The sequence below is a fragment of the Bos mutus genome, chromosome 4 (genome assembly GCF_027580195.1).
Source record: "Bos mutus isolate GX-2022 chromosome 4, NWIPB_WYAK_1.1, whole genome shotgun sequence".
NCBI lineage: Eukaryota > Metazoa > Chordata > Mammalia > Artiodactyla > Bovidae > Bos > Bos mutus.
The window spans coordinates 71,776,913-71,802,410 of record NC_091620.1 but is presented as its reverse complement, the minus strand read 5'-3'; the positions used below and the strand labels follow the sequence as shown (position 1 = coordinate 71,802,410).

Sequence of the window (25,498 nt, the reverse complement as noted above, 5' to 3'; positions counted from 1 at the left end):
CTTATAGAAACCTTGGGACTGGAGGAGTCCTGAGATGTTTTCAAGTCCACAGGTGGCTTGGGTCTCCTTGAACGGCCTACATTTTTAGGCTCTGCATAAGCATCTCTCCTTCTGAGGCATATTAGATACTGTTTTCTTATGTCAACTGAAAATCCATTTCTCCATTCTGTCAGCAGTAAGCTGGCTAGAGTGTGACAGAGCAAAGCGGTTGCAACTCCCATGGGAAGCACTTGGAAGCAACACCAGCCTCTCAGGTTCAGATTCCTCTTCACATATGAGAGGCAGTTTTCTCTGGTTCTCCTAGTTATTTAACCAGTCAGTTTCAGGATCTGTGTCTAATTAGTTGAGATAACTTGGGTAGGTGATGTAACTTCTTTGAACAGGAGGATCCACAGCCTTGACCTGCTGCTGCTACTAAGTTGCTTCAGTCATGTCCGACTCTGTGCGACCCTATAGACGGCAGCCCACCAGGCTCCCCCATCCCTGGGATTCTCCAGGCAAGAACACTGGAGTGGGTTGCCATTTCCTTCTTCAATGCATGAAAGTGAAAAGTGAAAGTGAAGTTGCTCAGTCATGTCCAACTCCTAGTGACCCCATGGACTGCAGTCTAACAGGCTCCTCTGCCCATGGGATTTTCCGGGCAAGAGTCCTGGAGTGGGTTGCCATTGCCTTCTCTGACACTTGACCTGACTTATAGCTAAAAAAAAATAAAATAAAATATATTCTATTCCCTATGAGCTAAAAAAGGACAAGATAATGACAATTTCTTCTTTTATTTTTTGGTTATGAACTCAAACAGATGATAAGTTAGATAAATAAACTATATTCATTTTAATAGCAAAAAAAACAAAAAACAAACAAAAAAAAAAAACTGGAATTTCAAGGCTCTGCTCTCTTCCTGTCTAGCTTCACTTTTCCAAATCTATCTTTTAATCCACAGAGTGAAGATCATAGTACTTACCTCCCCTCACAGGATTGTTATGAAATCAAAGGTGATAGTATTTGTCATTTTTTTTTTTTTTGCTAATAACTGCTGCTGCTACTACTAAGGGCACGGCAGGAGTTCTTTTTCTAGATAGGATCAACACCGGAAGTAAATGAAAACATCTTGGTTGCAAGTCACCCTGAGCTTCTAGGAAGCGGTTGCAGACAGGATGTGTGGGAAAGAATTATTCAAAGAATTACTACCAACCTGTGGCCCAAGATCTGATTGTTGGGCCTTGTTGAAGTGCCTGGGAAATGGCCAAGTGGAGTTTTTAGAAGATCAAACCAGGGAGAAGTGCATTCACTGTTTTGGAACAGATGAAGCACAGCACAGGATGATTGACATCCTTGTGATCCACCCTCCATCCATACAAGAACTAGCTCTCTTTGATTTCAGAGACTTGAGAAAAGGTACAGAGTTATTTTATATATTAAAAAAATCACAAAAAATTCTAGCGGTTTGTTTCTTCCTGGCTGGCCCTCACACATCTCTATTCTCTGGCGTGAAGGAGAACAAGAGCTCTGTGGGCAGATTGCAGTGCACTTACCAGTAGAACCGAAGGGGTCCTCCATCGTGGACTTGACCCAGAGGCTCCCACCTGGTAGCACTGATGGTTCCATGGAACTGCTGAGTGTTGTTTCATCCTTGGGGTTTGCAGGTGAGTTTGTAGTCATCCTGGGCTTCTTGTTGCCACTCTCATGTCTAAGAGAGCATTTAGTGGTCTTCTCAGCCTCTAATGAAGGCTGATGAGCGGTTGCTTTCAAGGGCTCGAGGGCTTCGCATCTGTCATGCTTACACATAAATGATTTTAGTATCCAGAGAATCGCATCAGAAGCTAGTTAAAGCCAAGCCTAAATTATTTATCTGGGTCAGATTTTTGTTCACTGTCTTATTCAAAATAATGAGACTATTGCTCTGCTAGTATCATAAATCTTCTTTACGAGTCTGTGTTTGTAAGAAAGCTCTGTGGCTTTCTGATACACTAGTGATTGTTAATTTTTGTTTGGGATCTGACCTTGGTATTAAAAAATTTTAACACATTTACCCAAATCTTTATTACTGCTATGTGTGATCAACTGAAAACTTGTTATGTAGCATTGGTGAAACTGCCTGGAGGTGATATGACTGTATGTTTAGAGATGACAGAAATAAATCTGAACCTTTATCATTTAGAAAAGCCTTAAGGTCAGCAAAATATAAAATACACATAATTCTTAAAACATTAGGGTGACTATATTAGAGCAGTCATTCTCAAACTTTTCTGTGTATCCGTGTTACCACAGTAGGTCTTTGCTATAGCCTTTCAAAAAAAAATTTTTTTTTAAAGAAATACAAAAAACTCCACTGATGATTCTGATAAGCTCCATTTCACAAAATAGTCTTTTACATTTTTAAACTCTGTCAGCCCTGGCCCTTGTGATGTTAGTTCTCACTAACCCAATTACTTCCGATCGTTTTAGTTATAAACCATGAGCATACTTGTAAAGCATTGAGGCTAATTTATAAACTCTTAGCTAAGGAATTCTACTGTTCCCAAAGTAATTTATTTCTCTTTCATCCATTGGTAAGCTCTTATGACTTTTGTCTTTAATCCTCTTCTTAGCTAAAAACAACAAACAAAAACCCCAGGAAAAACATAGTAGGGAGTAATTTGAGAACAATCCTTTAAATAGCCATGTGTCTTCATGTATACAACTGTGTTAGTCTGTGGCTTTTTAGGTTGCAATATCAGAATCTACCTCAAATGAGCTTGAGCAGAAAAGTGAATTTATTGTCTCATGAAACTGGAAAGTCCAGACATGCAGCTGTGTCAGCTTGATTTAGAGGGTCTGTTAGCCACCCTGGCTTCCTTCACAATCCGAGCCTCCTTTTCTCTCATTGGACACAGGCTTCCTCTGTGTGGCTAAGAGCAATGTCCACAAGCAGCCTGAGAGTCACGCACCTATAGGCAAATACCCTAATAGAGCACACCCATGGCTAAGCGCCCTGGTAGAAAGATCTCTCTTCTAATGTCTGCATTTACCTCCAGGAAAGAATCCATATATTACCACCTGCTCGGGTCCCATCTCATTGCTGTGATGGTGTACCATGATTGACAGCATCGCCCCGAATATAGAGAATATGAAGGAACCCTCCAGAGAAAAAGCTGCCCTAGAGAAAAGGTTGGCAAATTGTTTTCTAAAGTAAATATATTAGGCTTTATGTGCTACATGAATCACTGCTGCATGTTTTTTTTTCTTCTGCTAAGCCTTCTTAGTACTACCATGAGGAAAAAGGACTGGAAGTAGGATCAAAACTGAGCAGAAAAAGGAAAATAGGGACAATGGAAGGAGGGAATGCAGAAAAACTAAGGAGGGCAAATTGGAACATATTTTAGAAAGTATCAAGGCCATATGTTTGTTATTATGAAACAGAATGAACTCTAGAGATAGGTGAAAAAAATGATTGGCATCTACCTTTTGCAAAAATAAAAGGAAAATTCATTTTACTTAAGTAGAGCAACAGGATTAGATTGTGGTTCATGTTCGTACAAAGTTCTTATAAGAAAAAATAGAGAAGAATAACATTCCTTCCGATGGGGAAAGCACACCAGAAGGACATGCTCACAAACAAGATGAAAGCCATAACCTAAATTTAAAACAAGCTGAAATGGAATAAGAAAATGATAGACGCTATGGAAGAACAATATAAATCAAAGGTAGAGAAACTCACAAATGAAGTATTTAGAAAAATACTGCAGAATGTTGTTCTCTTTCGCATAGTACTCTGAAAAACCGAGAAAGGCTGAGAAACTAGCTAGTTCTTTTTAGTCTACCGAAATCAAGAGGAAAACACCAGTTCAAATGATTCAAAAAGGCCTGATTTGTTCTTTTGGGCTGGAGTTCTTTGAGCAAATGTGTCCATTCATAAGGAACTGAAAGGTAGTTTTTCTCTAAAGTGCTTATTATCACTCCTATTGTGGGTCTCTTAGAGTAAAAGTGTCAAGTATAATCTCTCTCCTTCTGAATATTCTACACGTTCACATATATATTCCACATATCTCTGTATACCTACATTCTATGTGTATTCTTAAAGTAGTAGATCTAGAAAGTTTTTCAAAGTGACATTGGATCAGGGTATGTGCTGAATTGTCACCTGGGCAGGTAGATGGCTTTGAGTATTCCAGTCTGAAGAAGGGCATGTTCCAACCAAAGGAGTCTGTGTCTAGCAGACTGAGTCCCCTTTACCGGGGTGCGAATGCGGGATACTTCTCCAAGTGCATAGTCCAGGCAGGTTGTTCCCAGTTTCCCATGGTACCGTGTACACCGGAAACCTTTGAGTAAAGCTCAAGGAGGTGGTCAGGGTAGAGAGCCCACCTCTGCTCTTTTCATGGTTTTTTGCTCTTGGGTGTTGGCTAGTTGTAGATTTGTTAGGGTGCCCCCACCTCCTCCTCCTTTATGGTCTTTGCTTTCTTGTTGCCCACAGCCTGAGCTGGCTCAGTGGCAGTCTGGACTGCTGGTGGACATCCTGGATTGCCTGCTCGTTCCTTCCCCACTTGGAAAGCTCTGCACATAGGATTTATTTTCACCCCTTGTCCCAGCGCTGCAGGTAGTCGGCTGCCCGAGAAGTTGTTTTGATGAGGCTGATACAGCCCTTCCCAGCTCCTGCCGGCTCCTCGGTGAATAGTCTAGGTCAGCGTCAGAAGAACTAAAAATAGCTGGAAATGCTCTAGCTTGTCATTCTCAAGTAGCTGGGTCAGATGAGGCACCAGAAAAAGAGAACCGTGGAGCCTGGTGTCCAGCTCTGAGGCCTGCAGGCACCTCTTTGCAGAAAGCCTGTGTGTGGTTTTGACAGCAGAAGAGCAATAGACACACACACATTCACATACCCTTACTCCGCACACACTGCACGCACAATGACCAGGTACTGTAGAACCTTGTGGAAAATAAAATGCCTGCTGTGTATCTAGAGTTTGGCAAACAGTGGCTTCCTTGGAGGAAGTGACAGAAGGCCGGATCTGGAGTGAGATGCTGCATTGTGGACAGGCACAGGGGTAAGGAAAAGAAGGAAAGACTTTTTCTTACGGCTGATGCAGTGCAGCCAGGAAGATGAACATGGTGGCCTGTGGAGTCACACAGCCCTGGCTGGAAGTCTGACTCTGTTCCTCACTAGCTTGTTACTTTCTATTTGTTTTCTATTTGTTTTCATCAGCTGTTTTCGGCTCCAAAGTGGGGATGATGCCTGCCACAGAGAGCTGTTGAGGGGATTAAGAAAGGCCATTCATGCAAAGTGCCTAGCATGCCTCGCACAGTGTTAGCAAGCATAATTGTTCATTTTTTGATTTATGTGGTAAGTAGCACAGTGAGAAAGTCTGTTTACTCACCACATTCCTGAAGCTTATCTGGTTATGGTTGGAGTGTGAACCATAGGCTATTCCTGAGTGTGGCTCCGGAGCGGCATGATGTGGGGCTTCCTGGAGAGCTATGGTCTTATGAGTATAAGACCAGGGTGGGTGCTGCTGTTCTGGGTCGACTTAGGCCAGTGGTTTCTAACTGCAGATCCTGACCACTAGTGGTTCAAGACATCCAATTTTATGGCCTAGAACCAGCATTCCCAAAACAGTAGACTAGACTAGACCCAAACAACAGATGCAGCAGTGTAAGAAGACCACAGCAAGTAAGGGTTTTGGTAACATATGTACGTAGTGTGTGAAATGTGTTTCTTACTAAAGATTGTGGTCAAAATGTAGAAACGAACAAGTAAAAATGATGGTCTGGAGAACCAATATTTTGTTTAGGGAGTTCTGACTACCCTGGGAGTTCAGGCCTTCTGGCCTGTGAGTTCCTGAGGAGGTCTTTGTACCATTTGTAGTAGTTTGGAGTTCTGTTGGAGAACAGTCGAATTTGACCATTTTTTGCCTAAAGCAGGTGGAAGTTCTAGTCTGGAGTTCCCCCACAAGAAGCAGGTGAATGACGGCTACTTGAATGGTTGATCAGTTGAAAAGCACCGGTATTTGGCTCCAGGTAATAAGGACCTGGGGGCAGGGAAAGAAGAGGCAGGTGGAGGGTGAGATAATGCAGGATGGTGAGGGGTGGTGGGAGGGAGAAATGAGCATTGTAAATAGGATTAGGAAGTGCCATTTGCTTAGCAGGTACCTGGGGAATGTCTTCCAGGGGCGAGGCCCCAGTTTAGGCCTGAGGCCTGTGCAGCTAAAAGGTTAGGCCTTGTTCTGGCCCTCACAGAGCATAGCATCTGTGCCGAAACAGATGAAGGCCCGCCAAAGTGGTAGTTTTATCCAATGAGTTCTATTTTTTACCTATTAAAATTTAACGTGTCCCTGAATATAACATGGGATTGAGATAGCTTTTCAACTGTTTAGTTCAGTTCAGTCGCTCAGTCGTGTCCGACTCTTTGTGACCCCATAAACCTCAGCACGCCAGACCTCCCTGTCCATCACCAACTCCTGGAGTCCACCCAGACCCATGTCCATTGAGTCAGTGATGCCATCCAACCATCTCATCCTCTGTCGTTCCCTTCTCCTCCTGCCCTCAATCTTTCCCAGCATCAGGGTCTTTTCAAATGAGTCAGCTCTTTGCATGAGGTGGCCAAAGTATTGGAGTTTCAGCTTCAGCATCAGTCCTTCCAATGAACAGTCAGGACTGATTTCCTTTAGGATGGACTGGTTGGGTCTTGCAGTCCAACGGACTCTCAAGAGTCTTCTCCAACACCACAGTTCAAAAGCATCAATTCTTCGGCGCTCAGCTTTCTTCACAGTCCAACTCTCACATCCACACATGACTACTGGAAAAACCATAGCCTTGACTAGATGGACCTTTGTTGACAAAGTAATGTCTCTGCTTTTCAATATGCTGTATAGGTTGGTGGTATATATTATTTTGTTTTCTGTTCCTAGTTTCAAAACTAGCTGAAAGGGAGAGGAATGACGTGTTTCTCCCTCTCTTTGTGTACACACATACACACACCCACCCACCCAAACACACACACATATACATAGGTACACAATGCTAAATTGAATTGCTTTTGAGTTTTGTGATCCTCAGTTTTTTCAATGGGCTAGTGACCCATGATAGCAGAAAGCTAATCTCACCCTCCTCCAGAATTTGGGAAAACTCATTTCCAGAAGAGTCCTGGGCATTCCATGGTCTTGGCTGATAAGGTCAGCACTTGTAATTCTGTTTATTAAAAATGCTTGTTATTTCTTTACAACAACAATAATACTTGCCCCTGATGAATATCATAGATAACACAGAAACATATAGACTCAGAACTCTTTTTGAACATGGAAATTGTTGCTAGAAGGCTCTAAAGGTTTATTTTTTTTCCAGGTTATCACATGTGATGAGAAGAGGAAAGGAAATTTTTAAAAATTTTGAAGTATAGTTAATATACAGTGTTGTTAGTTTCAGGTGTATAACAAAGTGATTGTTTTATATATATGTGTCTATCCTTTTTCAGATTCTCTTCTGTTATGGTTTATTACAAGATGCTGAGTATAGTTCCTGGTGCTATACAGCAGGATCTTATTTATCTGTTTTATATATAGTAGTTCATATCTGCTAATCCCAAGCTCCTAATTTTTCCCTCCCCTACTGTCTGTACCCTTTGCTAACAATAAATTTGCTTTCTATGTCTGTGAGTCTGCTTCTGTTCTGTAAATTAGTTCACTTGTATCATATTTTTAGGTTCCACATATAAGTGATATCATATGATATTTCTCTTTCTTGGTCTGATTTATTTCACTTAGTATGGTCATCTCTAGGTCTATCCATGTTACTACCAATGGCATTCTTTCAGGCTTCTTTATAACTGAGTAATATCTACTGTGTGTACATATGTATGCTGCTGCTGCTGCTAAGTCGCGTCAGTCGTGTCCGACTCTGTGTGACCCCATAGACGGCAGCCCACCAGGCTCCCCCGTCCCTGAGATTTTCCAGGCAAGAATACTGGAGTGGGTTGCCATTTCCTTCTCCAATGCAGGAAAGTGAAAAGTGAAAGTGAAGTCGCTCAGTCATGTCCAACTCCTAGTGATCCCATGGACTGCAACCTAACAGGCTCCTCCGCCCATGGGACTTTCCAGGAAAGAGTACTGGAGTGGGGTGCCATTGCCTTCTCCGGTACATATGTATGTATTTATATATATACACACACAAACATTATCTCCTTCATTCATCTGTTGATGGACATTTAGGTTGCTTCCATGTCTTGGCTGTTGTAAATAGTGCGGCTGTGAACACTGGGGTGCATGTATCTTTTTGAATTAGAGTTTTGTCTAGATATATGCCCAGGAGTGGGATTGCTGGATCATGGTAACTCTCTTTTTACTTTCTTAAAGAACCTCCATACTGTTTTGCACTGTAGCTTCACTAACTTACCTTGTCACCAACAGTGTAGCAGGGTTCCCTTTTCTCCACATCCTCTCCAGCATTTTATTATTTGTAGACTTTTTAATGATGGTTATTCTGACTGGGTGCGAGGGGGTACCTCATTGTCTTTTTTATTTGACAACATGCAACATGAAGGATCTTTGTTCCCTAGCCAGGGATCAAACCTGTGGTCCCTGCAGTGGGATCTCAGAGTCCTAACCACGGGACCACCAGGGAAGTCCTCACTGTTGATTTGATTTTCCCTTCTCTAATAATTAACAGCATCGAGCATATTTTCATGTGTCTATTGGCCATCTGTATGTCTTCTTTGGAGGAATGTCTACTTAGGTCTTCTGTCCATTGTTTGGGTTGTTTGGCTTTTTGTTGTTGAGCTGTATGAGCTGTTTGTATATTTTTGGAAATTAAGCCCCTTTTGGTCACATCATGTGAAAATATTTTCTCCCTTTCCATAGGCTGTCATTTTGTTTTGTTTATTGTTTCCATTGCTGTGCAAAGGCTTGTAAGTTTGATCAGGTCCCATTTGTTTGTGAAAGGACATGTTTTGACATGTTACTAGATTTGCAGAACCTGGAAATAGTTTGAAATGTGTCCTTTTCCCAGAGCTAAGTAAGTTTCCTCATTCTTCCCTGTAGGAAAAATACTGTGACCTTTCTTTCCTCAGGCAGGCTAGGGTGATGACAAGTTGTATAAACCTCATGGAACCATTCTTGGCCATTTTTCACGGTGCCTTGTTCTCTAAGCAGAAGGGAGGGTGTTGCTGGTGAAGTTTTAGGATGGAGGTGATAAGGTTTATAAAGCACTTAGGAGTAAAATCCCGTATGAGTAATTGAGTAGTGATTTATACAGAACAGTGATTCTCTACCAGAGATGATGGGTGTTTATGAATTCTCTAGTGGTCTATCCCAACTACACAGACCCCTTTTGCTGTCATATCTAAGAATGTATCATATGTTCAGGAATAAATGTATCAATATGTTTTAGAAAAGCCCCACAGGTAATTCTCACTCTATCCCTTTCCTACTCCACCTACTGATACAAAAGGGAATGCATGTAAACCCTGCTTAAAGATATAGAGTGTGGAGGTAAAAAATACAAGAACTGGAAGCTAAAAGGTTCAGGGAAAAAAAAGGAGGCACTATTTCTCAGATGCATCTTTTCCTGCAGTTAAGTGTCCCCTGACAATCCTAAATGTGGCTTCTTGGGCATCACCATTATCTGAGGGGAGATGGCTGTTTGCCAGAGGCACATACTATCCCGCAAGCTTGGTAAAGCAAGCTCTGAGCCCAGAGCTGGAAGCTCTGTTCCTTGTGAGTGCCGCACTTGGTTGGCACCCCTGGGAAGCAGGGATGCAATGTGTAGTTTCAGCCTGCCTTGTTCAGAAATCCCCAGCAAACAAGTCCTTTGATTTAAAGGAAAATAGCAATTATTTTCAGTAAATTGTTCATTTCAAAAATATTTTCATCCTTTTGGCGTTATTTTAGACATGTCTCTTCTAAGTAGCAAATAGTTGGGATTAAAAAAATTCTTTTCACTGTATGTGTGTGTAGAATATTTATGTACCATTGACATGTTACATATATTGAATGTATGTTACATATATATGTTACATATATTGAATGTATGTAGCATACATCCCGTTATTTTTCTGTTTGCCCTACTTGTTTTTGTTTCCTTTTCTCTCATTTGTGGCCAACTTTTGAAAAATTTTGATCTTTTCCTGTTTGAAAGTAACATTCCTTGTTCCTATTCCTATTAATTCAACATACATATTTAACTAAAGTCTAAAAACTGTCAATACGTTTAATCTTATTCTGACAATTCAAGTACCTTAGAACACTTTGAATTCCATTTACCTTGCTCCTGAGTTAGGCTATACCTGTAGACTTTAAATATTGTTCAATTTAAATTTGTTAGACAAATTTAAAACAATTATCATTGTTTTTTCATATAATCAGTTTTGTTTAGTTGCCCCATATGCATTTACTACTTCTATTGCTCTTCATTCTTTTATCTCCTAGAATTTTCTTTAGTGAGGGTATGCTAGTGGCAATCTTTCAGTGGTAGGTGATCTGAAAATGTCTTTATTTTCTTTCTCAAAAAATATTTTTCTGTGGGAGTAGGGTGCCAGGTTGGCAATAATTTTCTTTTAGGTCATTGTGCTGTCTCTTGGCTTCCACTGCTCAGAGTCCAGTTGTTGGTCTCTGTCCTTAGAAGGCGTTTTTTTTTGTTTGTTTTTGGCCATGCAGCTTGGCTTGCTGGGATCTTAGTTCCCGACCAGGGATTCAACCTGGGCCCTTGGCAGAGGAAGCACAGAGTTGTAACCACTGGATCGCCGGGGAATTCCCACCATCTTTTTTTCTCTGGCTGCTTTTTTTTTTTTTTTTTTTGCTTTTTAAGGCACTTTCTGTGCTATTTGCAGTTTCACTATAACATGTCTGTGTGTGGCTTTTTAAAATTTGTCTTGCCTGGGATTCATTGAGCTTCTTTAACCTTTCACTTGTTGCTTATCAGTTCAGGTAAATCTTGAACCCTAACTTCTTGAAATATAGCTTCAATCCCACTTTTTTTCTTCTTTTATAGCTCTGATAATCGAGCTTCCCAGGTGGCTCAGATGGTAAAGCGTCTGCCCACAACGCGGGAGACCCTGGTTCGATTCTTGGCTCGGGAAGATCCCCTGGAGAAGGAAATGGCGATCCACTCCAGCACTCTTGCCTGGAAAATCCCATGGATGGAGGAGCCTGATAGGCTACAGTCCATGGGGTCGCAAACAGTCGGATACGAGTGAGCGACTTCACTTTCACTTTCTTATAGCTCCGATTAGACATGTTAGGCCCTTTCCCTCTTTCATGTTGCTTCTTTCTGGTTTTGTCCATTTGTTTTGTGCTGCATTCTGAATAATTCCTTCTGTCTTCCCTTTGGTTTCCTCTGTGGCTGTCTAATCTGATAATTTCTGTATTTTTTAATTTTTATTTTTAATTTTGTTTTTTATTCTGTATTTTTTTAAAGTTCTGTATTTTTTATTTAAACAAATCTGTTAATCTCTTTTTCAAGTTTGTTAGGTCATTAACAAACTATTCCATATGCAGGTATTTTCAAGCAATGTCATTAAAGAAAACATGCATGTTTTATAATAGCTCATAATTTCCATATCTGAAACTTCTGGATTCTTTTTCTGTCACTCTCATTCATGGTGTCCTGTTTCCTTGTGTGATTTCTTTGTGCCTTATTCATTTTCCTTAAAACATTATTTTGGGAATTCTTTTGAGGCTTAGGATGAAATTGGATCCTTTCAGAAGAGAATTTGCATTGTCAGGCATTTAGAGAATTCTACCAGTCCAATTTAATCTAAATTTACAGCTTGAAGTTTCTGTAACATGTAGGGGTATGAATTTGGATTGCAACTAGGTACATGGGCTAGCTTGCAGTGACACCTTAGAGGTTTTTTTTTTTTTAATCTCGGTCTGCCTAGAGCTAAAGCAGTTTTTCTTGCAGAGCCCTCTTGGTGTGGGGGTTGGTTTACTGCTAGTTCATCCCGAAGTAGCTCTTTGCAGGGCCTGCTTTGTAGAGTGTCTTTGATTTCTATTCACATGTCCTGTTAGGCCCTACAAACTGAAGCTCACAGTCCACAGGCTTGATAGATACCCAAGGACAAAGGTACCTTCAGGGCTTGACTCTCTATTCTGGGTCTCTTTTTCACTTGGATTTTGACCTAGTAATTTCTTATTGTCCTGTTAGTTCAATACCAAAAAAAAAAAAAAGTTACCTGTTCATTTTTGTTGTTTTCAGTGGGCAGGTGGTCAGAATTACCTAGTCTGTTTACATTTCTGGAAACAGAATTGTCTAGTTATAGAAATATTGAGAGCATTTGTCAAAATTTTGGTGTCACTGGTTTACACAAAAGATTCTGTTTCTCCATCTGTAAAAAAGGCTTTGAAATAGCCACCAATTTTGAGATCTGCATCAATGAAGTCTGTAGAACCATTGATAGTTGAATTAAAATTGTATTTAATTTCTCTGCCTTGTTCTAAGAACAATTTACAGTGATTAAAATCTTAAAATTTTTAAGAGTACCATCAGAAGCTCAAATAAAGAAGGAAGGGCATTTGGTAGAGTGCACCCTTAATCTCTGCCCTGCAGTTACAGGTGGCCTCATTTTATTGCACTTGCTTGGTTTTTTTGTTGTTTTTACAAATTAAAGGTTTGTGGCAACCCTGCATGGTTGATGATGCTTAGAAATTATTAAAAATATTTTAAAATTAAGGTATGTACATTGTCTTTTTAGACATGCTATTGCATACTTAATTGATGATAGTATAGTGTGAACCTAACTTTTATAGGCACTGGGAAAGCCAAAACTTCATGTGACTCACTTGATTGTGATGTTTATTTTGAGGTGGTCTAGGATGGAACCTGCAGTGTCTTTGAGGTCTGCTTTTAACTAGGAGTCAGTGCAGAATGTATGCAGCAACCCCCTTTTAAGTTATATGTAGGTAGTTTTATTTGCAAGTACGAGTTTTTCTTTGAAGAAGGTCCATAGCTCTAAGTACATTCTCAGGGGTCCAAGATCCAAGGAAGGTTATGAACTACTTAAGTACATACAAAGAAATCTTAGGCCAATAATTTATCCTCTTTACATGTTTTTTAACTTACTCTTTGATGAAACATTTTACTTCATAAATTTACTGTTAAGGATTTTCCAAAAAAGACATTAATATATGACCATACTTTGAAAAAGTTATCCACCTTTAGAGCTGTTTTAGAAATACACTCTGTACCTATGGAAGCCAGAGGGGAGGGCACATGGCATTGGGTGAGAATGGCAGATGACAGAATTTTTGCCTGATTCTTGGGGGGCATTATCACCTAGCACCTAAAATCAGTAAGCCAGAGGCAGCATAAGCGAGGAAAGAAGTAGGGAAATGGTGTGATGTGTGCCAACACTGGAAAGGTAAGGAACCCAAGGTCTTACAACATAGAAAATGAAGCAGTTTCAAGGAATGAATTATTAACAGTGGCAAATACAGGAGAGATCCCCTGATAACTAAACATATTTGTTTGACAATCAAGAGGCCTCTGTTTTCTTTAGTGAGGGATGGGAACCAGATGGGAGATGAACAGGAAGTGAGGTGGTAAATGGAGAGGAAATGTACACAGAGTCTGGATGTGAATGGGAGAGGGAGACAGGTGCTGCTGTTATTAAGGGAGTTCCTTTTTTTCTGAAAAGATGGGAGAAACAGGAACATGTTTATTTATTGGCCGAGGAGAAAGGAATAGAAAGGGAGAGGTTGAAGATAAACGTTGTTTTTTCCCCAGGCTCAGAGATTTGGTAGAAATCTTCAGGCTATTCAGGAAGATCTAAATGAATTAAACTTGTAGTCAGTTCCTCAGGACAGCACCTCAGTACAATAGCTGATCCACGTGGGTAGAAACTACAGAACATCTTCTCGAGTTTAACTCAAAGAAGTAACAGCTCAGAAGATAATTACAGAATTAAAAAAAAAGCAAGTCAGGATAACAGTGGTGGTGGTAGTTTAGTCGCTAAAACGTGTCTGACTCTTGCGACCCCACGGACTGTAGCCTGCTAGGCTCCTCTGTCCATGGAATTCTCCAGGCAAGAATACTGGAATGGGTTGCCATTTCCTTCTCCAGGGGATCTTCCCAACCCAGGAATCAAACCTGGGTCTCTTGCATTGCAGATTTCTTTACCGACTGAGCTATGAGGGAAGCCCTCAGGATAACAGTATCTTTAATTATATTTTGTTGTCAACTGAAGAAAGATGCTTCTTTTTTCTGGGGTGAACATGTATCAGTGTACACCAAAATTCTATTTTTCTGCAGAGATTATGCTATAAACTGGTAGAAAAGTCAATAGGCAGCTTACTCTACTCACCAAGAGAGCATGAGCCCTGAAGAGTGGTAAAAGCCCCAGGTGCCTTGTTAATACACCCATTAAGTCACCAAAAATTCTATATACCAGTGAGGTGAGGGGTCAACCAGCCCATGTGAGAACATGCAAGGAAAATTCCTAATTACCAAGGACTCATTTTCATGTTAGTTTAAAATTTAAAGTTTTGGTAAAGTTGTTAATTCAAATGATTCTAAAATTCCATTCAAGAATGTGTTTCTCATTGCTGGAAGAACAAATAAGTATTTTAACATAATTTAGTGGAATGAAGAATTGTGAACCAATTAAGATAGAGTTGACTCTGGGGGGAACAAATTACAGAAACTTCTAAATTAAAATAAAATGAGGTGGGAAGAACCTGAATAAGAGGTGACTGATTTTAACTGGTGCAGAATGCTTCAGATGGTTTCTTTAAACATGTAAATCTTAAAACATTAAAAACAACAAAAAATCAAGAAATGCATTTAAAGGTTGGAACACTTGGGACTCAGTTCAGTTCAGTTGCTCAGTCGTGTCCGACTCTGTGACGCCATGAATCGCAGCATGCCAGGCCTCCGTGTGTATCACCAACTCCCGGAGTTCACTCAAACTCACGTCCATTGAGTCAGTGATGCCATCCAGCCATCTCATCCTCTGTCATCCCCTTCTCCTCCTGCCCCCAATCCCTCCCAGCATGAGTCTTTTCCAATGAGTCAGCTCTTCGCATGAGGTGGCCAAAGTACTGGAGTTTCAGCTTGAGCATCATTCCTTCCAAAGAAATCCCAGGGCTCATCTCCTTCAGAATGGACTGGTTGGATCTCCTTGCAGTCCAAGGGACTCTCCAACACCACAGTTCAAAAGCATCAATTCTTTGGCGCTCAGCTTTCTTCACAGTCCAACTCTCACATCCATACATGACCACTGGAAAAACCATAGCCTTGACTAGACGGACCTTTGTTGGCAAAGTACTGTCTTTGCTTTTGAATATGCTATCTAGGTTGGTCATAACTTTCCTTCCAAGGAGTAAGCATCTTTTAATTTCATGGCTGCAGTCACCATCTGCAGTGATTTTGGAGCCTAGAATAATAAAGTCTGACACTGTTTCCACTGTTTCCCCATCTATTTCCCATGAAGTGATGGGACCAGATGCCATGATCTTAGTTTTCTGAATGTTGAGCTTTAAGACAACTTTTTCACTCTCCTCTTTAATCAAGAGGCTTTTTAGTTCCTCTTCACTTTCTGCCATAAGGGTGGTGTCATCTGAGGCTACTATTTCTCCTGGCAATCTTGATTCCAGCTTGTGCTTCTTCCAGCCCAGTATTTCTCATGGTGTACTCTGCATATAAGTTAAATAAACAGGGTGACAATAGACAGCCTTGACATACTCCTTTTCCTATTTGGAACCAGTCTGTTGTTCCATGTCCAGTTCTAACTGTTGCTTTCTGATCTGCATATAGGTTTCTCAAGAGGCAGGTCAGGTGGTCTGGTATTCCCATCTCTTTCAGAATTTTCCAGTTTATTGTGATCCACACAGTCAAAGGCTTTGGCATAGTCAATGAAGCAGAAATAGATGTTTTTCTGGAACTCTCTTGCTTTTTCCATGATCCAGTGGATGTTGGCAATTTGATCTCTGGTTCCTCTGCCTTTTCTAAAACCAGCTTGAACATCTGGAGGTTCATGGTTCACGTATTGCTGAAGCCTGGCTTGGAGAATTCTGAGCATTACTTTACTAGCGTGTGAGATGAGTGCAATTGTGCGGTAGTTTGAGCATTCTTTGGCCCTTTCCTTGGGATTGGGACTAGTGGCAGTGGAAGGGATGTTGTGGGAAGCTACTGAAACCAAGAAATTCAAAATCTAGATTATTTCTTCCTTCTGTCTATTCATTAACTCAAATATTGCTTGAGCACCTGATAAAGGACATTGACTCTGGCAACACACAGAGCACTTCTTAATCAACTTTTCACTTGTCCACACCTGTCCGACCACTTCCAAGAGGCGGAGCTCCTCCTCTTGCAGGCTTGCCTGGCTCAGTGGTCTCTACTGCCTGATCCTTTGAGGTTCACACCCCTCCTTATTGCTGCCTCCTGGCCCCTTCTGTTCTGTGAGCACACTGGCACCTTAGTTTTCCTCTCCACGACGACTCTGGATAATTAAAATGTCCACCTATCAAACCCACTTATCTCTAGGTTTTGTGACCTTGCTTTTGTCTCCAGTGATCTTTCTCTCACTTAGCCACTGTAAGGTCATTCCTTAGACTGTACCACAGCATAAACTTGCTACTCTCAGATCAGGCGAGGGTTTTTTTTTTATTCTTCCTGACTTGCTTAACAACTCCCAGTAGATGAGAGCTGCCGTCAGACTGCTGTCTTCACAACACTGTATGTTGCCTTCACATCCTTAACATATTCCATTTAGATACCACAGGACCATTTTTCAACAACTCAATTTTAGTAATTATTAAATTATTATCCTTTGTTCTATCAGACTTACCTGGAAAAATCCCACATATACCTATCTTCTCTGTACCTAGGCATCAGGGTGTTACCAGGGAGAGGAACAAAAATAAAACCACAAGAGACAGATTTCACTGTAAGTTCTGTCACCATTCTATAGTCCTCCAGTACCTGTGGCCACTTGACTCTCCGTAAGAATTGTTTTAAAACATCCATTTTAATCTGCTCTGGTCTCAAATTTCAGAGAAAACCAAAGCCTGCACACAGTCTGGCTTCTTCTCCTTTATCTTCTAGATTACAAACACTCTTAGACATCTAGTCGATCTTTTCACCTGTGTTTTGGACTCCATGGTCCTCCACCTTTTTTGGAACCTAATACCATACTGATCTCTTTAACTCTTTGGTCTTCAATTTTTTCCGCTTTCCCACATCCTTCTCAGAGATAAAGTACTAGCTACAAAGGGAAAGGGAGACACGCTGTTGCCTCATTTGCTCCTCCTCTATACATCCAGCACTCAGGAGTAGCTTCTTTCTGACCTCTACCTCCTCTACTACTGGGAGAGAATGTCTCTAAGCTGCCTATTGCTACCAAGAGGTCAAATCCAATAGCTGCTTTCACATCCCTCACTGAACTTGACCTCTCAGTAGTATTCAACACCTGTGCAGGATAATGCCCCTCCCCTGGGCTTTCATGATTCTCCTCCTGGCTTTAACCTCTTTAGCTACTGCTTGTCAGTCTCCTTTGCTGGCTCATCTGCCACTTAACTTTTGAGAATACTTATGCTTTTGCCCTAAGCCCTCTTTTCTTTATAGCAGAGATTCATGCATTTTTGTTTAAAGGGCCATATAATAAATTATTTTAGGCTTTGGAGGCCATAAAGTCTGTCACAACTAATTAACTCTGCCATTGTAGCATGAAAACAGCCATGAACAATAATTAAATGAATCGACGTGGTTGTGTTCCAATAAAACTTTATTTAGAAAACAGATGGTGGGCTGGATTTGGCCTACAGCCTGTGGTTTGTTTATGCCATACTCTACACCCTGCCTAGAGACATATCCTCTTAAGTCTCCACTGACCATCTATACATCAAATTCATGTCCAAATCAGTGTCTTCAACTACCTAAAACCCACATTTAAATGTCTGAGAGGGCATCTCAAATCTTATCTGACGAATTGTGTTCTTTGACCCCCAATCTGATCTCCCTCCAGTGTCTTTACTAAAAGGCACTGCCATATGTTACACAAGGTAGAAAGTAAGAGTCATCCTAGAAATTTCTCCCTCTTTCATTCTCTTAATTCTCTGAACTGGAAGAATACCTAAAAAAGGTAACTCTGGGAATGCCATTATTTGAAGCACACAGTCAAATTTAACATTTAACTAATAGAGCTAAACTTTATTTCCATGGTTATTACATGTTTATCTTTGATGCTGAATACATATTAGATTGATTTAACATACAACTTGGGAGAAAAGCTGACATTCTCCACTGAATGGGTTAAAAAGGAATGTAAAACTACAAAATACTTGTTTAAGTTTGAATTCTAAATTATGGCAAACAGAACAATAATTACCTTGCTGTTTTCTCTTTCTAGTTTTCCAAGATGGATTTCCTTATAAAATTTTCATAACAATTTACTTCAAGAAAAGAAATAAGGGATAATCATTAAAACCATTTTAAGTATAGAGTACAAATAAAGAGTCTTAATGCAGAACTCCTATCTTCTATTTAAAATACAAATATTTCATGATATGATGAATTGAGGGGGATTAATTGCTAACTGCAAATCTAATGATTTAGAGCAAACTCATACATGCCATTTGCTTTTGTCTGAAGATTAAGCTGATTTACAGGTGACACAATAGAGCTCTATTTGGTATCCACGTTAACCAGTTGCGTCTCAGAATGGAGATGGCCAAAATACTAAGTGCTTACGTGATGGAGATTTGGGATTAATCAATTCCAAGTGGCTGAAAGCTAACACAGTTAATCATTCCATCCCCCCAATCATTGGCCATGTACAAATGTACAGATTTTAGCATTCAGTGAAAAGTATTAAAACCCCTCTAGATACTCTACAATTGCTGAAATTCACTGTACAAAGACTGTTGTCTATAGTGTAATTCCAGTGTTTAATAAAATCAAAATTATGAGTGGTTATCAAAGTTGTTATTGGTAAGTTTCCTTCCCTTTGCTGTAGCCCCTTAGCACATTTTATGAAGAACTGTGTGTTCTTCTTACTATTACTCTTCACTTGGATACATTTAAAAAACAGTAATCACTTTAAAATTATTTTTTACCAGGGATGGGATTACAGGATGAAAACTTTTCCTGGGAGTGTGGCTGATGCCTACTGTTACTAGACAAGTAGTTAGAATCATCTGCAAAAATCCATCTTCTTCTTAATAATGCTTATAAAAGATGCTTAATAAAGATAACATCTCTAATTAGATTACTTTAGTGACAAAATACCTTCTCATGTAACTGTTTAGAACAAATAATATATGGCTTTTCAATTTGTAAAATTTCACTTTAACGTCATATTGTTAAAGCTCTTCTAAATAGTCTTCTAATACCAGACTCTTAAATGAAAACAGAGAAGACAAAAGAGAAAAACTCTATGTATCAAGGCACACTCTTTTTCTTACAACAGGGGTTAACATACTTTTCTATTAAGGGCCGGATAATAAACATTTCAGGCTTTATGGGTTGTAGGATCACTATTACAATGATTCAACTTCTACTGTTGTTGGGAGAAGGCAGTCATAGACAGAATGTATTTACAAAAAAATAGTCTGAATTTGGCCTGCTGGCCACAGCCTTAGAACAGAAAGGAATCTACAAAACCCTGGTCTCTAGTCAGGTGTGATGACTGACTCGGAATCTAGTAGTTAATCGCTCTAGAACATGTCAATGTTGAACACTTTGAATTCAGCCAAATTACCACTGTGGGATCAGATTCTTCTTTTCAAACTCATGTCATCTTATTTTTCATTTGGGATAATTTATCTTCATTTAAGTAAGTACTTGCTTGAGCATTATTTATTGAGGGATTCAGTTTAAAATTAGTAAGTGATGTCCATAAAATCGAATATCCAATTTTTGAAAAACTTAATGAAAAATATAACAATCAAAACATCTAAAATAAGTACACTCACTACCCATTCCACTAATTCATTTCAGTCATAGCAACTATAGAATAGGAAAAATAAATTCATAAGTGTAATTACTTTAAAATAATTACTTCCATATTTGTCAATATTTTACATTTATGTATATATTCTATAGTGTAAGCAGAAATTCTAAAAATCTCCTTAAAATCTTGAGGTGCAGAGCCACAGGCAATATCTGACATATAAAACTGCAGTACAGGCCTGTCAATTTGGCATTTCACTGGTACAATACAATGACCAACTTGTATAATCACTGTACAGTGCCTAGACATTCCAGTAAGAACCATTATTTTCTTTAATGTAGAATGATTAATACATAGTCTACAAGGGGCAGTGAGGTTTAGTAATTCTGTTGGGTATATCCTGACATAATTTCAAATTGTACAATAACACAAACAACTTTGTTAAGGCCATGTTTTATTTGCTGATTAATGGACAAAAGGCAATGTATTTTCAAGTATTTTCTTGAAAGTCTGTGCTCATAAAAATCATGAAAAGTTGGAAAGACTGTTAAATCACTGAAACTTTAAATATATCTTACACAATCTGTTTGTACAAAAATACAAGTTAAATATAAACATAAAGCAATCATGATAATTTTATGCAAATCTGTTTTTATGTGATCTTCAGTTATATATAAAAGTTTCTTGGTTGTTTGTGAAAAGATCAATACCAGATTGAGTTACTATCTATTGGCAAAGGGCCCTAAAAAGCTTACTTTAGCAATTATCTTTTACATGGTTAAGAGCATTTCCTAATTTGAGATCACCTAAACACTGGAAAAAAGAAAAAAATGAAAAGGGCAGTATGTCCATAAACCAACAAATAATTTGGCTGTAACGTATCATAAAACACAAAGAACCCCCACACATCTGTACAATAAACATTATGTATTACATACTCACACACACAGGGGTACACATGTGTGCATGCACGTAAACACACACACACGCATACGCAGGCACACACACACACACACCCAGTCATAAAACAAAGCCTAATGAGGTGCTGCTTCCAGTTCGATATTCAGCTGTGCATTTTTTCTTACTTCATCAAAAGAATAGCTTTTTGTCACCTTCCCATTCTTGAAGACAGTGTGAAGAAGATCCTACACAAATATAACAATATTGAAATTTAATGGTTATATTAGGCCATCAAACAAAATTTTTCAGTAATGCTTAGATGAATTAGACTGAATAGTCAAATACAGACATGCTGATAATGTTCAAATTATGAAATGATTTTATATAGAAAGGATGCTGATGGAGCAGGCAGAGGAGGCAAGACCCAGATCTCAAATGGAATGTAGACATGTTTAACTTTCTGAAAAGGAATGATTCAAGTATTACATTCTTAAAACAGTTTTCCTTAAAGGCAAAACAAATCTAGTAGATGCTTACTGCTTTGGCTGCCCAGAAGCACTATGGCTGTTGCTAATAATCATGACGGACAGATCGGCAAGGAAAGCCTGCCAGACCGTCCCTGTTCCTAGCCAAGAGACTCAACACCGATTAAACTTACCAACCTGGAATTTACTAAACTTACTAATCATAAGCTTTTGCCTTAAACAAACAAAGTGAAAGCGAAGTCCCTCAGTCAGGTCCGACTCTTTTCGACCCTGTGGACTGTAGCCCACCAGGCTTCCTTTGTCCATGGGATTCTCCAGGCAAGAATACTGGAGTGGGTTGCCATTTCCTTCTCCAGGGGATCTTCCCGACCCAGGGATCGAACCCAGGTCTCCTGCATTGGAGGCAGACGCTTTAACCTCTGAGCCACCAGGGAAACCCATCAAACAAACAAAAGTCAACCCTAAAAATAAGAAACCAAACCCAAACAGAAACATTAATAGATACTGATTTCTTGACTAATACATAGTCACTGATTTTAAAGACTGTGTATATTCCAGAAGTCACTGACACATGTAATCCATTTGATCCATATAAGAATAACAAAGACAAATTAAGAGAATTAAGACTAAATTCCCTTTTGAGTCTGGCAAAGCATTCCTATCTTAGTAAGGAATTATTGCCTCTAGTTTTTCTTGAAAAATCCACAGAAGTAATCTATTGTGCCAGAGTTTTTCATTTCATCTGAAGGTGAGCACATAACATTATCTAATATTTCTGTCACTATGTTGTTTCCTTTTTATCCTTTTTCTATTGAAATATAGTTGATTTACAGTATTAGTTTCAGGTGTACAATGTAATGATTTAATAATTATAAACCATTTAAAATTATTATAAAATATTGGCTATATTCCCTGTGCTGTATAGTATGTCTTTGTACCTTACTTATTTTATACATGTAAGTTTGTACCTCCTACTTCCCTACCTTACCCCTGCCTGCTTCCCTCTCCCCACTGGTAAACACTAATTTGTTGTCTGTATCTGTGACACTGCTTCTGTTTCATTATATCCATTTATTTTTTTAGATTCCATATACAAGTAATAACATTCAGTATTTGTCTTTCTGACTTATTTCACATAGCATAATAGCCTCCAGGTCCATTGATGTTGCTTCAAGTGACAAAAATTTCACTTTTAACTGCTGAGTAATATTTCATCATGTGTGTGCATGCACCGCATTTTCTTTACCCATTCATTTGTTGATGGATACTTAGGTTGCTTCCATATCTTGGATTACTGTAAATAATGGTGCTATTATTTCATGTGTGGGTTTATTATTTCATGCACATGTTTCAAATCAGTGTTTTCATTTTCTTTGGATATATACCCAGAAATGGAATTGCTAAATCATATCATAGTTCTATTTTTAGTTTCTGGAGGAATCTCCATAGTGGCTGTACCTGTTAACATTCCCACCAACAGTGTATGAGGGTTCTCTTTTCTCCAAATTCTTTCCAGCAGTTGTTATTTGTAGACTTTTGGATGACAGCTGTTATTCTGACAGGTGTGAGGTGATACCTTTTTGTGGTTCTGGTGTGCATTTCTCTACCAGTCAGCGATGTTGAGCATCTTTTCACATAGCTGTTAGCCATCTGTATGACTTCTTTGGAAAAAATGTCTATTCAGTTCTTCTGCCCATTTTTTGACTGGATTGTTTTTTGATATTAAGTTACATGGGCTTCTTGGGTATTTTGGATATTAACCCCTTATTGGTCATATTTGCAAATACTTTCCCGTTCTGTAGGTTGTCTTTTTGTTTTGGTAGGTTTCCTTTGCTGTACAAAAGCTTTTGATTAGATTCCATTTGTTTATTTTTCCTTTTATCGATTTTGCCTTGGGAGACTGATCTAAGAAAACATTTCTATGATTTACATTGAGGAGTGTTCTTTTCTAGGAGTTTAATGGAATCATGTCTTACATTTAGGTTCATTACTGCTTTTGACATATTTTACATCTCATTTTGTGTATCACTGAACTGCTTATTGCAGATATAGATGATTTTACTGTCTTTTAAACTTTCTTAGTAAATGCTTGATTTGCTACCTTTACTATACATTTGCCTTTACTGACAAGGTTTTTCCTTTTGTAATTATTATGTTTCTAGTTACAGCATTTTTCTCTCCTGCTTAGATTACTCCTATTAACATTTCTCGTAAAGCTGGTTTGGTGATGCTGAACTTCAGCTCACCTTTTGATCTCTTCATCAAATCTAAATGAAAGTCTTATCAGGTAGAATATTCTTGGTTGTAGGTTTTACTCTGTCATCACCTTAAATATATTGTGCCATCCCTCTCACCAGCAGAATTTCTGCTGAAAAGTCAGATTACAACCTTATGAGAGTTCCTGTGTATGTAAGTTGTTCCTTTTCCCTTGCTGCTTTTAATATTCTCTTTAGTTTTTGCCATTTTAATTACTGTGTGTCTTGGTGTGGTCCTCTTTGAATTTGATTCTTTTGGGGCTCTCTGGAATGCAAGGTCCCCCAGGTTGGAGAGGCTGAGGTGGGGCTCAGACCCCTTGTTTCTTTGGAAGAACCTCTGTAATTATTCTCCTATGGGTTGCCCACTTGGGGATATGGGTCTTGACTATATGGTGATTCTGCCCCTCCTGTCTTGTCATAGTTCCTTCTTTATAGCTTTAGTTGTAGATCTTTTCCTGGTAGATTCTGCCCTTTCTCATCATTATTTATTCTGTAAATAGTTATAATTTTAGCATGCCCATAAGAGGAGTTGAGTTCGTGGTCTTCCTACTCCACCATCTTGAAACAATCTTAGCTATCAGTGTGTTGCTTCCAATCACACTGCTCTTGCTGTGGCATTTTCTTTATGAATTTAACTATGAAAATTTAAATATAATCTATTGAGGAAGGGTGGTTCCTGTTAAATCATAATGTCTAGATGATCATAAATGGCTTACTGACTCAAATGTTCTAAAGTATAATCCACATACTCTTAAAACCAATGTCTTGTTTTAGTCACAGTTATGACCATGTCTAAAGTAACTTTTGTCCAGCTGGGGTAAACTAATACAGCAAAGTCTCGGTAGTAGAAGAGTTAAATGAAGGCTGTGTAACAGGCTATATATAAACAAATCTAATTCTAAAGGTTTTAGGAACTTGTATGTATTTCTCATTAAAGATAACAGAAAAATCTTACTGTAATAATTATGGCTTAAAATCTTCAAAGAATATAATAAAAGTAACATAAGCAGAATATATGTAGTATAAAGAATCAAAAGTTTAAAAAATCAATTTTATTATATAATCAATAAAAATAAAATTTTTATGATTTTTATCAATTATGAGTAGTTTCCTTCTAAAAAGGAGTATTTTCTTGTTCAATCCAGTGGCTTATTAATAAAAACTAGAAGTCGAATATAAGTGTAATCTTCTATGTCAATGAGCATACAGACTAAGCATCCTATAAATATTTCTAGCTCGGTTGACTTAAATCAGAAAACTTGGTTCATTTATTAGTTATAATCTGAATCAAGTCTGTTTTTATATCTTACACTATTAAGATGACATAATTTGCTTTTTTAGCCCATAGATGTTGTGGTGAGAATTAAATGAGACTAAAGAAAACCATCTGAACTGGATTCTATTGTTTTGAAAAAATGCAATCATCTTTAACAATATCTTGGAATTTGGAAAGCCCTTCTTTCATCTACTAAAATTACCACGGTTTTACTGTAACATGGACAGCTATGAATAGTCTAAGACCAGCATCCTTTAAGTATGCCTAACTATTCCTGCTCAGAAATGATTCACTGCTAATTGGCAATAGGAGTAAGATTAACTACACACACTTATTGAAGCTCACTCACTCTCTTCTGGTAACTATATGGAACACCATTTTTTTTTTCCTTATAAAATATTTCACCCAATGTAAAGGTCTCATATTTATTATCTAGCCATTTCTTATTTTTCATCTTATTTTGGTAGGCTAGGTCAGCAATTGTAAACATTTTACAATAACACTTGTCCTCCAAGAAAAAGCCTCCTTTCTTAATTTGAAAAGTGAACTTATTACTGTTTAAAAAACAAAACAAACCCCAATCGGCATAGATACATACATGACCGTATTCTTCAAGGTCTCCTTTTCCTTCCTCAAGTGTAACAAAATTTCCTGCTGGTGTCCTGTGTAAAGATAATCGGCCCTTTTTGGACCTTTTGTTGGGATCAGCAACTGGATCCTTGAAGACGTTAATCTG

The 25,498-nt window shown here is 38.8% G+C and overlaps 1 protein-coding gene and 1 long non-coding RNA gene across 2 annotated transcripts in view; one reads left to right on the top strand and one right to left on the bottom strand.

Moving 5' to 3' along the window:
* Nucleotides 1–1,145: 1,145 nt before the first annotated feature.
* Nucleotides 1,146–12,666, top strand: LOC138987543 (uncharacterized). Its single transcript, XR_011463899.1, has 3 exons — nucleotides 1,146–1,643; nucleotides 3,015–3,147; nucleotides 10,951–12,666. It is a non-coding gene; the product is annotated as an uncharacterized lncRNA (long non-coding RNA).
* A 4,996-nt stretch (nucleotides 12,667–17,662) lies between these two features.
* NAMPT (nicotinamide phosphoribosyltransferase) overlaps nucleotides 17,663–25,498 on the bottom strand; it is a 40,671-nt gene continuing 32,835 nt past the window's right edge. The window contains exons 10-11 of the mRNA XM_070369630.1: nucleotides 25,361–25,495; nucleotides 17,663–20,991 (exon numbers count right to left, since the gene is read on the bottom strand). Coding sequence (XP_070225731.1) covers nucleotides 20,881–20,991; nucleotides 25,361–25,495 — 246 coding nt within the window. The 3' untranslated portion in view covers nucleotides 17,663–20,880. The remainder of the gene's footprint in view (nucleotides 20,992–25,360; nucleotides 25,496–25,498) is intronic.